Genomic DNA, 12388 nt, shown 5'->3' on the forward strand with positions numbered 1-12388 from the left:
TTAAAGCGATGATGAAAAAATAACCGAAATCGAATGCTTTTCTGTCGGCTGTATGAACATATCAGTTTGCTATCTTACATCTCTAGCTTTAAATATGCAACTTCTCTGCATATTTAATGCATAAAAGTGACTAGCTGGATATAAACTAATGCAAATAGATGTTAAAAATTGTGACATTAAACATTCGGTTCGGACTTAGTTTATTTTTGTCAGTGTTGTAACCACTTGAGGTACTGGTACTAATGTTAGCGTCCTCTCAGCCTCGAAGGCAAACAAACAAACTGTTGTGCTGTTCTTTCTCTACTAATGCAGCATTTAGTCAACAAATTAATCGCTTTATAATGATATGAAAAAATACCTTTTAGCTGTCGGTGCTTTAAACGCGCATCTGAGCGCTCTCCACGCAGCGTGTGCTCTCAGTGCAGCACGCAGCATCACGTGTGGAAATAAACAACACGAGGCATCAGCGATAGTTTTTATTACACCTCTAGAGGCCGCTCTTGTACTGCATGATGCCAGCAGACCCTTCTCTGCTCTCTCTTACTGTGTAATGAATGACAGCGCGCGCTTCTCAGCCGCTCCAGCAACGGACGCAACCAGGAAAAACTATCGGTATGTATTTTTGCCGATAACGATAGTTCCACCAATCAACTATCGGTGCCGATTAATTGGCAAAACCGATGAATCGGTCGACCTCTAGTCATAATGAGCTGTTTGTGAAGAAATTATCCGCTTCCAAATTATGTCATTTTAATCACGAAATTGAAACATTAAAAAACAATTTGCTCTTTATGGTGTGCGAGTGATAGAGCACGGCAGCAACGAACCAACTGATCAGCTTGCAGCGTAACAACATTGAATGCTCGGCCGAACAGCTGACAGGGTTTCTGCAGGGATCTTGAATTTAAATTTAATGCCTTTTTAATGCCTTTTTTTTTTTATGCCATACACGACCCATGACTAACCACGGATATTATGTATGTATGTATGTATGTATGTATGAATGCAGTGCTTGAAGTGGGGGGGGGGGGAGGTGCCACTCTCTTGCCTTACTCTCACCGCCTTCACCCAGGGCCGGATTAATAATTTCCTGCCCTGGGCCCTAATTAGGGGGGTTCGGGGGCATGCTCCCCCGAGAAAATTTGGATTTGTCTGATCTACATGTGCAATTTAGGACTTTTGCAGGCCAAAAAATTATAAGAAATAGGCTATCTTTAAAACCTTGTCATTAGATTATTTGTCAATACCTGCTCTCTCCTCATCTTCATATTTCTTATTCTCTTCTTATCCTGCCCTATTTCTTCCCCTCCTAAAGCTGAACTTAGTCTTTTTATTTTCGTCTGTGTCAATGACGAAAGTAAACATAGGCTCAACAGATATTTATACGTTTTATGAATCATTTTCTTAGACAAGTTAATTCACTCAAGGCTACCAGGAAAGCTGTAGCCTATGTCAGTATTGCCATTAGGAACCTTCTGCAAGCTTTGGAATTTGAAAACGTCTGTTTTTAAATGTTAAAAGTAATTTTAAATAATACAAATTATATATAATGTCATATTCTGTGTTAATTTTGACCACGAACCACGCGCTGTCACTTTAATTCAGCACGTGCAGCACAGCGAAAATAGACTCGGTGTGGAAACGATCGTTGGACTGCTGTATATGCACCGCTCCTGGAACGCATTGCCGGACCGCATCCGCATGCAGTGTGAAAGCTCTAGTCTAACCTGTTAATATGGGTGCGGAAAAAAAATAAGCTCCGCATACGCATTGCAAACGGAGTAGGCTATATGAAATGGGCGTGACACTGACGGTTTTTTTGTCAGTGGTAGAGTACCGGCTACATGCGAGAAGTAGCGGTACGCAAGAAAACGTGCAGGTACGCTTTGGAGTAAAATGCAGAAGTGCCGGTACTGCGTACCGGTGAGTACCGCCCCACTTCGAGCACTGTATGTATGTATGTATGTATGTATGTATGTATGTATGTATGTATGTATGTATGTATATATATATATATATATATATATATATATATATATATATTAACTTGATTAATCACACGTTTTTTCCGCAATTAAAACACTTACATTTGTTTAGGCTTATATATTTTATAATGTAATCATTTCACAGTTAATCTACAAATGAATGTAGAGACAACATAAAGGCCAGTCTCACTGATACTAATACAGCTATTGATATCTGGATAAAAATGATTTCTCCCCCCTTATTTTAAACATTAATTATAGCCATCCAACATTACAGTGTAATTAAAAGCTATCAATTTTTTAACATTAGGCTTAAAAAAAATATGACAACTTTTAATTTAAGTGAACTTAACAAAATTGTGGCAAAATTGTGTGTTATTGTTCGTTGCGCGAAAGAGGACCGTTTTCTGGTGCGCAGTCTGTGCGCACGATCTGGCGCGCGTCTTTCTCTCTCTCTGTATGTGTGTGTTACATAGACAGGACATTCGCAGGCAGCGCATTTAAAAGCATTTACATGAATAAGAGCGGGATCATATAATGTAACGCTACCCAAGGGATGACAAAAATTAACGAATGCTGCGTTTGCGTTAAATATTTTAACGCGTTAAACTGGACAAAAATAATCTCATGCGTTAACGCGTTAAAAAACGTAAAGTGAGCTTCAACAGCGGATGTCGAGCTGATGAGGGAACGTTACTACACATAGTTAATTGCTGTCTGCCTTTTACCGTCGACCTGTGCTGTGGCTGTCAGACTGCATATGATATTTTACGCCATTGATTCCCATTGTAGCTACCCAATTTAAATACCTTTTTACAAACGCTGCAAAATCCTTCTTTATATTTTGACCACCAACCATGTTCTAAATTGTTTGTCTTCCATGCACTTTCCCAGTTTTCCGGTCTAGTTTTATTCCTGTTGTTCCTGCTGTTGCTCGCGCCACCTCCGCAACTTTGCTCCGGCCGGAGGCAATCACCAAACTGTTTCCGCGTGTTTTTAATCACACTAACGTACATATTTTGCGACGACAGCAAATAAAAATTATTAATCATGAAGACTATTCAAATAAATTGATAATATAACATTTTCTTCAAAACCATAAAAAATTTTTTATGCCTGTATGATTACAATTTAATGCTTTTTAATGCCATTTAAGGCCTCAATTATCGCAAAATCCATTTAATGACTTAATGCTTTTTAATGCCCCGCGGAAACCCTGGCTGATCATAGCTGTACAGGGCGCCTTATTATTTTTCATCTCCATAAATATATCTAGTAGTAAAGCTTATGCAAGGGCTAGAAATCAATTAAATCTTTTGCTGATACTTCCTAGTCATCATGGAGATCGGAGTTCATGGTTGCATAGCAACGACAGACGCCACGGGACAGCAAGCGCTTGTGGAAAGGAGAGAGCGGCGCGCTCGCGCTTTCCACTTGTTTTTACACATCTAGAGAGACGTTGTTGATTGTTTGAGCATGTAACTGCACGTTTCTCCTTGTTTTCTATTGTTATGCGCAGCATATTTCCCGTGCGCACAAACACAGCCACAGACAATGAATTGTTCGGTTAGAGAAGAAGACCGAATGTATGATGCATAGGCTAATAATCTTTAGATCCCCCCATGTGACCCATGTAAGCGGTGGAATTCCCTCCCAGTTTAAAAAACGAAATTCATGCCTGCATTTATTAAGACAAACCTAGTAAAAACTAATGCAGTCTATTCACTGACTTGGCAGCTCTGTGAAATGTAATACAACAGTGCCACCTACTGTCTAAATGCATTAACATTAAAAGTGTGAGGTGAAACTCTTTTGCATTAGTAAATGTTTTTGTCAATTAGCCTGAAATAAAAAAAATGTAAAAAAATCAGATCTTGTACATCCTCACATTGGAGTCTCGAGTTAATGTACAAAGTTTGGTTTCGATACGTGACAGCATTCCTGAAATATTAACTACTTCCTGTTTTGGCGACTATGCCGCCGATTTCGTTTGGCTGTGACGGGCAAACGCTTCCGAAAATCAAAAATCCTTCTAGTAACTTTTGTGAGGCTTGGTCCAAGGATCATGTACGTCTAGTTTCGTGAAGTTCGGACCAAATTTGTGACCTGTGAAACTTTAGTTTCACTTTCTGTTCAATCCACTATGGTGGACAAACGTCATGGACTCGTGAGGTCATCTTCGCTAGCAACTTACACCAGTACTGACCGGACATTTTAAAGTTGGAACGGTGTCTCTGTCTCAAAGGGCCTAGGCGCAGGAGCTGGCCAAAATTTTTCTCCCGGGAATAATAATAATAATAAGAAGAAAACTTACGAAGAACAATAAGTGTGCTGCTTTCAGCAAGCACACTTAATAAGAAAACTTAAGAAGAACAATAAGTGTGCTGCTTTCAGCAAGCACACTTAATAAGAATAAGAAAACTTAAGAAGAACAATAAGTGTGCTGCTTTCAGCAAGCACACTTAATTATGCAATCTCTTTAGCCTGGTAATACCAAACTCTGCTACTTCGCTTTGCTTTGTAGACAGAGTCTGGAAGGGCATAATTGAAAAGCATTTTCTTTCTCGCGGGGGGGGCGCTTGTCTGAAGTTTAAAATCATTGGTTACCCGTAAGCCAATCACATAACGTTATGACGTGTGTTATGCGCCGGCTCAGCCGCATCGAACTTCCACTGTAAACACATGTATGATGCGAAAACAAAACCATCGAGCGAAATACCGGAGTGAACATGGCTGTGAACGACTTTTGCAGATTACGTGAAGTAAATCTGGGCGAACAGCATACAAGAGGACAAGCGAACAGGACAAGCGAACAGCATACAAGAAGCACGGCAAGAGCGCGCAAGTGTGTTTTTCTAGAATACTCTGTTCTCCTGTTATTTCAGTGCTGCATTTTAGTCAAGGTAAGCCCATCTTCGATTCTCTGCTTATTTTGTATTTTTAACTTCACATAATTCTGTATTTTAGTTAGACGCGTTGCTACATTAAACAAACAGCCGCGAGTGAAAATTATTATTGTTGCAGTCTAATTTGCACTTAAGCCTTTGCTCCTAGCAGTTTCGATTTGGCACATTTTCGCGTTATTCACTTAATTGTCCGACCGAAACAGCATCTGTAAGAATAGATATAAATAGAGGAGATTCAGATCATTCCGTCAGGACAAGCGAACAGCATACAAGAGGCACGGCAAGAGCGCGCAAGTGTGTTTTTCTAGAATACTCTGTTCTCCTGTTATTTCAGTGCTGCATTTTAGTCAAGGTAAGCCCATCTTCGATTCTCTGCTTATTTTGTATTTTTAACTTCACATAATTCTGTATTTTAGTTAGACGCGTTGCTACATTAAACAAACAGCCGTAATTATTATTGTTGCAGTCTAATTTGCACTTAAGCCTTTGCTCCTAGCAGTTTCGATTTGGCACATTTTCGCGTTATTCACTTAATTGCCCGACCGAAACAGCTGTACTCACTCAAGCGGTGAAAGCATTATCTGTATATCTGTGTAATTTGCGCGCTGTCGCGGAAGCGTCAGCAGAAGCGTTCAGCTCTCGTGTTCAGCCTCCTCGTGTGAAGACCGACTCGGGTAAAGACCATCGACTCTACCTGCGCGACTCCACCGAGCAAGGACACCAGAAAGGCACTTAAGTATCTCCTTTTCCCTTTTCCTTCCCTCTTTTTATCTTACTGTTCACCTGAATCAACATGTGCTTTCAATACATTCCTGTTATCTCTCGGCAACGCCCTTTCATCACGCGAAAAAGACAGCGCAATACTGCCAATCTACTGCCGGTCTATGGAATTGTCAGTCAGCAGTCAATAAAGCTGACTTCATTCCAGCCTTTGCTTCTCATTCTACTCTTAGTATCTTGGGCTTGACTGAGACCTGGATCCGTCCAGAAGACTCAGCAACCCCCGCTGCTCTCTCTAGCAATTTCTCCTTCTCTCACTCCCCTCGCCAGTCTGGGAGAGGTGGGGGTACAGGGCTCCTCGTTTCTAACAATTGCAAATACTCCATGCTCTCTTCTCTATGCAACAACAACAACTCATTTGAATATCATGCCAGTACACTTACAACTCCCATTAAGATCCATATTGTAGTCATTTATCGCCCCCCAGGTCAGCTGGGTAACTTTGTAGATGAGCTGGATGTGCTGCTGTCCACTTTCCCTGAAGACGGCACCCCACTTCTAGTCTTCGGTGACTTCAACATCCATCTCGAAAAGCCGCATTCAACAGACTTCATCTCTCTCCTAGCCTCTTTCGATCTCAAACGACTCATCACCACAGGTACTCACAAATCAGGCAACCAACTGGACCTGGTTTACACACACAACTGCACCACAGAGAACATTTTGGTGAGACCCCTCCATGTTTCAGATCATTTCCTCATTACTTTCAGCCTACAACTCTCTACCCCTGCACCACCAGTCACTTTCAGACAAAACCTGCGCTCACTTTCCCCCTCCCATCTTTCCTCTGCTGTGTCATCTTCTCTTCCCCCACCCTCACAATTCTCATCTCTGGATGTGAATACCGCAACGGACACCTTATGCTCCACTCGAACCTCTTCTCTAGACATTATCTGCCCTCTCTCCTCCAGGCCAGCACGCGCTACTCCCTCCAACCCCTGGTTGTCTGAGGTTCTTCGTGAACACCGGACCGAACTCAGGGCAGCGGAGAGGAAATGGAACAAATCAAAAGACGCATCTGACCTGAGTATGTATCAATCTCTCCTCTCTTCCTTTTCTGTTGATGTTCATGCTGCAAAATCTTCATACTTTCACAACAAGATCAACAGCTCCTCCAACACACGATTACTCTTCAAGACATTCAACTCTCTCCTCTGTCCACCTCCACCACCACCCGCCTCCTCCTTAACTGCTGACGATTTTGCGAACTTCTTCACCAACAAAACAACAGCTATCAGCAGTCAGTTCTCAGCACCACACACACAGGAACCCAGACCGACCCCTTCCACAGCCAATATCCCTCTGTCCTCCTTTTCTTCGCTAACCGAGGAAGAAGTATCTACACTTCTCCTCTCCAGTCACCCTACCACCTGCCCTCTAGACCCCATCCCCTCACACCTTCTACAAGCCATCTCTCCCACACTTCTACCATCACTCACACACATCATCAACTCATCCCTCCATACTGGCACTTTCCCCACAGCATTCAAGCAGGCTCGGGTTACTCCACTGCTTAAAAAAACCAACGCTAAACACATCATTTGTAGAGAATTACAGACCTATCTCTCTCCTACCATTCATTGCGAAGACACTTGAAAGAGCTGTTTTCAACCAAGTAACATCCTTCTTGTCTCTAAACAACCAGCTGGATGTCAACCAATCTGGCTTCAAGAAAGGGCATTCAACTGAGACTGCATTACTGTCAGTCACAGAAGCCCTACGGATCGCAAAAGCTGCTTCCAAATCTTCAGTCCTCATTCTCCTGGATCTGTCTGCTGCCTTCAACACTGTGAATTATCAGATCCTTATGTCCAGCCTCTCAGCACTGGGCATCACAGGAACTTCACTCCACTGGTTTGAGTCCTATCTCACAGGTAGGTCCTTCAAGGTCGCATGGAGAGGCGAGGTATCCAGAGCACATCAACTGACCACAGGGGTTCCCCAGGGCTCAGTTCTTGGTCCCCTCCTCTTCTCCATCTACACCACATCACTGGGACACATCATACAGGCACACAGCTTCTCCTACCACTGCTATGCTGATGACACACAGCTCTTCCTCTCGTTTCAAACAGATGATCCCACAGTAGCTGCACGGGTCTCAAGCTGTTTGGCGGACATCTCCACATGGATGAAGGAACATCACCTGCAGCTCAACCTGGCTAAGACTGAGCTTCTCGTCCTCCCTGCCAATCCGTCTCTACAGCACGACTTCACCATCCAGCTAGATTCATCATCAATCACCCCATCAAGGTCGGTCAGAAATCTTGGAGTAACGTTTGATGACCAGCTGACCTTCACAGATCACATTTCAAAGACAGCTCGATTATGCAGGTTTGCACTGCACAACATCAGGAAGATCAGGTCCTTCCTAACTGAGCATGCAACACAACTTCTCGTCCAGGCCCTGGTCATTTCTAGGCTTGACTACTGTAATGCTCTTCTGGCCGGACTTCCAGCATGTGCAACCAAACCCCTACAGATGATCCAGAATGCGGCAGCTCACCTTGTCTTCAACGAGCCCAAGAGGGCACACGTCACTACCCTGTTAATCTCTCTGCACTGGCTACCTCTCGCTGCTCGCATCAAGTTCAAAGCATTGACGCTTGCTTATAGATCTGTCACAGGCTCAGCTCCCTCCTACTTTCACTCACTCCTACGAGTCTACATCCCTACCAGACGCCTACGATCGGTCAACGAGCGACGTCTCGTGGTTCCATCACAGAAAGCCACAAAATCACTTTCCAGAACATTCTCATTCACAGTTCCGTGCTGGTGGAACGCACTCCCCACCCTCATCCGGAATGCAGAATCCCTGACAACATTCAAAAGTCAGCTGAAAACCTATCTATTCCGTGAGCACTTAAAGGGGGGGTGAAATGCTATTTCATGCATACTGAGTTTTTTACACTGGTAAAGAGTTGGATTCCCATGCTAAACATGGACAAAGTTTCAAAAACTAAGTTGTACGTTTGAAGGAGTATTTTTGTTCCAAAAATACTCCTTCCGGTTTGTCACAAGTTTCGGAAAGTTTTTTTCGAGTATGGCTCTGTCTTACGTAAGATAGAGCGGAATTTCCTTATATGGGTCCTAAGGGCACTTCTCCGGTAAGATCGCGGGCGCGCGCGCGCACTCGTAGACCAGAGCAAGAGAGTGAAAGCAGTTCGCCATCAAAGTGCCCTGCCCGGCTTTTGGGAAGTCAATGTCACCAAAGAAGTGTGTTTTTGGTTGCCAGGGAAAGACAACCCTGCACAGATTCCCAAAGAACCCAGCGTTAAGGAACCCGTGGATGGAGTTTGTTTTCCTGAGCATAAACGGAGTTGTGTAAGACTGTTGTTCCCTGCATTTCGACGATGATTGTTTTATAAACAAAGCCCAGATCGACGGATTTGCAGATCGTCTAATGCTTAAGGATCGAGCAGTCACAATGATAAAGGTTCGCGGTCGTGCGTTGGAACCGGACGGTGAGTAAAACTGTTGAACAAATGTCTCTGTGTGTTGTCACTAGCTCGGCGCGTTAGCACAGCTAAGCTTCGCCCACACGGCCCGCCCCCAGCCGCTCGTTTTTTTCCGGAAAGACTCGGTACAGCCTTTCTTTCTTTCAAAAATATAATAAAACAAAAGACTTTTTGGAGATATGAAGGATGCAATATTACTCTATAGGTACTCAAGATTAACAGGAGATTGAGTGAAAATGAGCATTTCACCCCCCCTTTAACCTCATAAAAAAAAAAAAAAGAAAAAAAATTCCTTTCCCTTTGAAACATCACTTATCAGGCTTATGCTACTCTGAATAATGCCTGAACTTCGTATTTTGAGCACTTCTTGCGTTGTTGTTGTTTTTGCCTCTTCATGATGACTCGCTTAATTAAGTCCTAATTTGTAAGTCGCTTTGGATAAAAGCGTCTGCTAAATGACTAAATGTAAATGTAAAATGTAAAGTAAATCTACGCATCCACGGTAGAATCAGAGCCTCTAAACTAATATTTGACAGTAGAGAGAAACAAGAAAATATTTGCAGCCAACTGTCAAAGTTAGGATTAGTTCTGTTAAACACAGCTCTTTGTTCATCTCGAGTCTGTCGGAAATGCTGCAACTTAATTGCAAGATTACAGCATGACATGGCAATATTTAAGGACTGGAAAAGAAAGGAGACACTGACCTGTCAAAAGGGTGCCAGTTCGAGCTCGACAGATAAAAGAGACCGAGATACACCCTCTAAAACTCAAAGGACCATAAAAAAGCCTAAGAAAGGCCATGGACTTGCCATCACGGAGCAGTGTCACCAAGGTGGGTTAAACACTACAATGCTAGGCTTGAAATAGGTCCAGTACTTTTACCTGTTTGCAAATTCCCTAACCTAAACTACAATCTTAAACTCTGCGCTTAGCGTCTACATCACAGCTCTCAGCCCGCCCTCTGTTCGTTGATTGGCCGGCTGTTTTGAGGCAGGAGGAAAACTGGGAGATAGGTCGCTATCTCAGACTGAGTACAGAAGCGAACTGAAATTGAGCGGAAGTACGAAGTCTGACGTAGTCAGGCTGCAATCTCTTACCATATTGCTTAAATCCTCAGAATCAGATGAGTCACTCTCACTTAAAGACGCCTGGTCTGAAACGTCTTCGTCACTATCATCAGATGGTGAGATCAAAGCTGTAAAACATATCAAAAAGGGAGAACAGGGTGAAAATACAGAACAATGGAGGATTTTTGGTTTACATTTACATTTAACAAAATCTTTTTTGTTTGCATGCAGCTGGGTACTCAAACAACCTCTAGCAAACATTAAATACTCACAAGCATCATCACTCTTCTCCTTTTCTTCTTCAGTCAGGGTCTTCAAGATTGGGTTAACACCTGGCAGACGACAACGTCGCTTCTTCCATCCCTTTTTCCTCCTGTGCAGAAAAATAAATACATTTAAAAAAATACAATATACTGATTTTTCTGCATCATATTGACCTCAAACAGTCACAATATCAGTACGCTTACATGGACAACAACATTCAAATATTAAGCCGATTGACAATACTCTGATTAAGAAACTACCATGTAAACAGCGATTTCTGATTACCTTAATCCAGCTAAAGTCATACTTGAAGTAAACAAATCAAATTAAGACATGTGGAGTATTCCTATTAGTCGCATTATCGAAGTGCATTATAGACATGTACACACCTTAATCAGACTATTAACGTTGTGTGGAAGTTTTCGCCGCATTTTGTGACAGGACACACACACACAGTAGTGTTCAACCGTTTGACGGCAGACAAGCATGGCTTCAAGCAAGAAGGCCGATTTTTGGTCAGAGCGGGAAACAATGGTAATGTTAAGAATTCTGAAAGAAATGTATGAAAGTACAAAAGAATGAAAGTACAGAGGAGCCCTGTTGCTAGAGAATTTGTATCCGTCGTTGTCTATTTGCACGTATAGCATGACAAATAATTAACTGCACTTGAAGCTTTCGTAAAATTAAAAATGAAACACCCAAAACTGTATATGGTACCATTAATGAAGACGAACTGTATGTTGATATGCGAAATTCTGGAGGGAACATCGGACGGCGTACCATGGGGACGTAATGACGTGTGCCATTAATCGATCTATGTTCTGTAACATGTAAAACAGGAACATGAAAGGAATATTCTAAAAGCAACTCATGTAAACACCTTAATCAGTATATTGTCTTATTCAGAATAAGGTCAATAATTAGATTACTGCTGTCCATGTAAACATAACCATCAGATGAACTAGAACAGGCATCCTCAAATAATGGTCTGATCTTTCCATTTCCATTCTGTGCGCGTTGATTCTCTCTCCCGTTAAAGAACCACATAAAGAGCTGCAGATGACACAGTTATTTTGACAGTAGCAGAAACACAGTGAGCAGTAAAATAGATTTATACTTTTACTAAAACACTGCAGAAAACAAAACTGCTGCAAATACAATTATTTTCATCTGTCATTTATATTTATCACTCAGGCCATTCAAATACGTTTTTTAACAAGACTTTTTTTTTTTTACATCTACATTTATCATTACTAATCAGCAAGTTAAGAGCATTTCATAATAAACTACGTAATAATTGGGAAAAGTATTTGTAGATAGCAAGGAAAGACAATTAAAACTTTGGAATTTCTAGTAACCTTTGTTTTCGGCTCATTATAGCAAACAACAGGGCATTTTGATTATTATGCACATTGTTTGTTTGTTTTTAATAGATACTTAACGCAATATATTAAAACGGTCCAGACTTCTTAAGAGGAAAACCCTGAACCTTACATACAGTGGTGGTCAGAATTAATGGCACCCCTGGTAAATATGATCAAAAATTGCTTTAAAAAAATAAATCTGCATTGTTTATCCTTTTGATCTTTCATTAAAAAATTCGCAAAAATCTAACCTTTCATTGAAGTAAAAGAATTGAAAGTTGGGAGGAAATCACATTGTGAAATAAATGTTTTTCTCCAAAACACGTCGGCCACAATTATTGGCACCCCTAGAATTTTTTACGAGTAAAATATCTCTGAAGAACATTCCCATTAATATTTACCTTTATTTAGCACACCAGGGTGACTAGGAAAATGAAATTGTAAATATAATGAATAAATACATGAATAAACACGGGAGTAAATATAACGAATACACAAAGGCCAAATTTCTTTAATCATCCATCACAATGAGTAAAACCAAAGAATATAGTTCTGATGTGCATCAAA

The 12388-nt window shown here is 41.6% G+C and overlaps 1 protein-coding gene across 3 annotated transcripts in view; it reads right to left on the reverse strand.

Annotated features, from left to right (window-relative positions):
* The window catches only part of LOC308688249 (MSL complex subunit 3-like), a 386649-nt gene that overhangs the window by 369966 nt on the left and 4295 nt on the right, over positions 1 to 12388 (reverse strand). For all 3 annotated transcript variants that reach the window (XM_081361197.1, XM_081361199.1, XM_081361198.1), the window contains exons 4-5: positions 10466 to 10566; positions 10224 to 10321 (exon numbers count right to left, since the gene is read on the reverse strand). In XM_081361197.1, coding sequence (XP_081217323.1) covers positions 10224 to 10321; positions 10466 to 10566 — 199 coding nt within the window. The remainder of the gene's footprint in view (positions 1 to 10223; positions 10322 to 10465; positions 10567 to 12388) is intronic.

The sequence above is a fragment of the Scardinius erythrophthalmus genome (genome assembly GCF_964197995.2).
Source record: "Scardinius erythrophthalmus genome assembly, chromosome: 3".
Classification (NCBI taxonomy): domain Eukaryota; kingdom Metazoa; phylum Chordata; class Actinopteri; order Cypriniformes; family Leuciscidae; genus Scardinius; species Scardinius erythrophthalmus.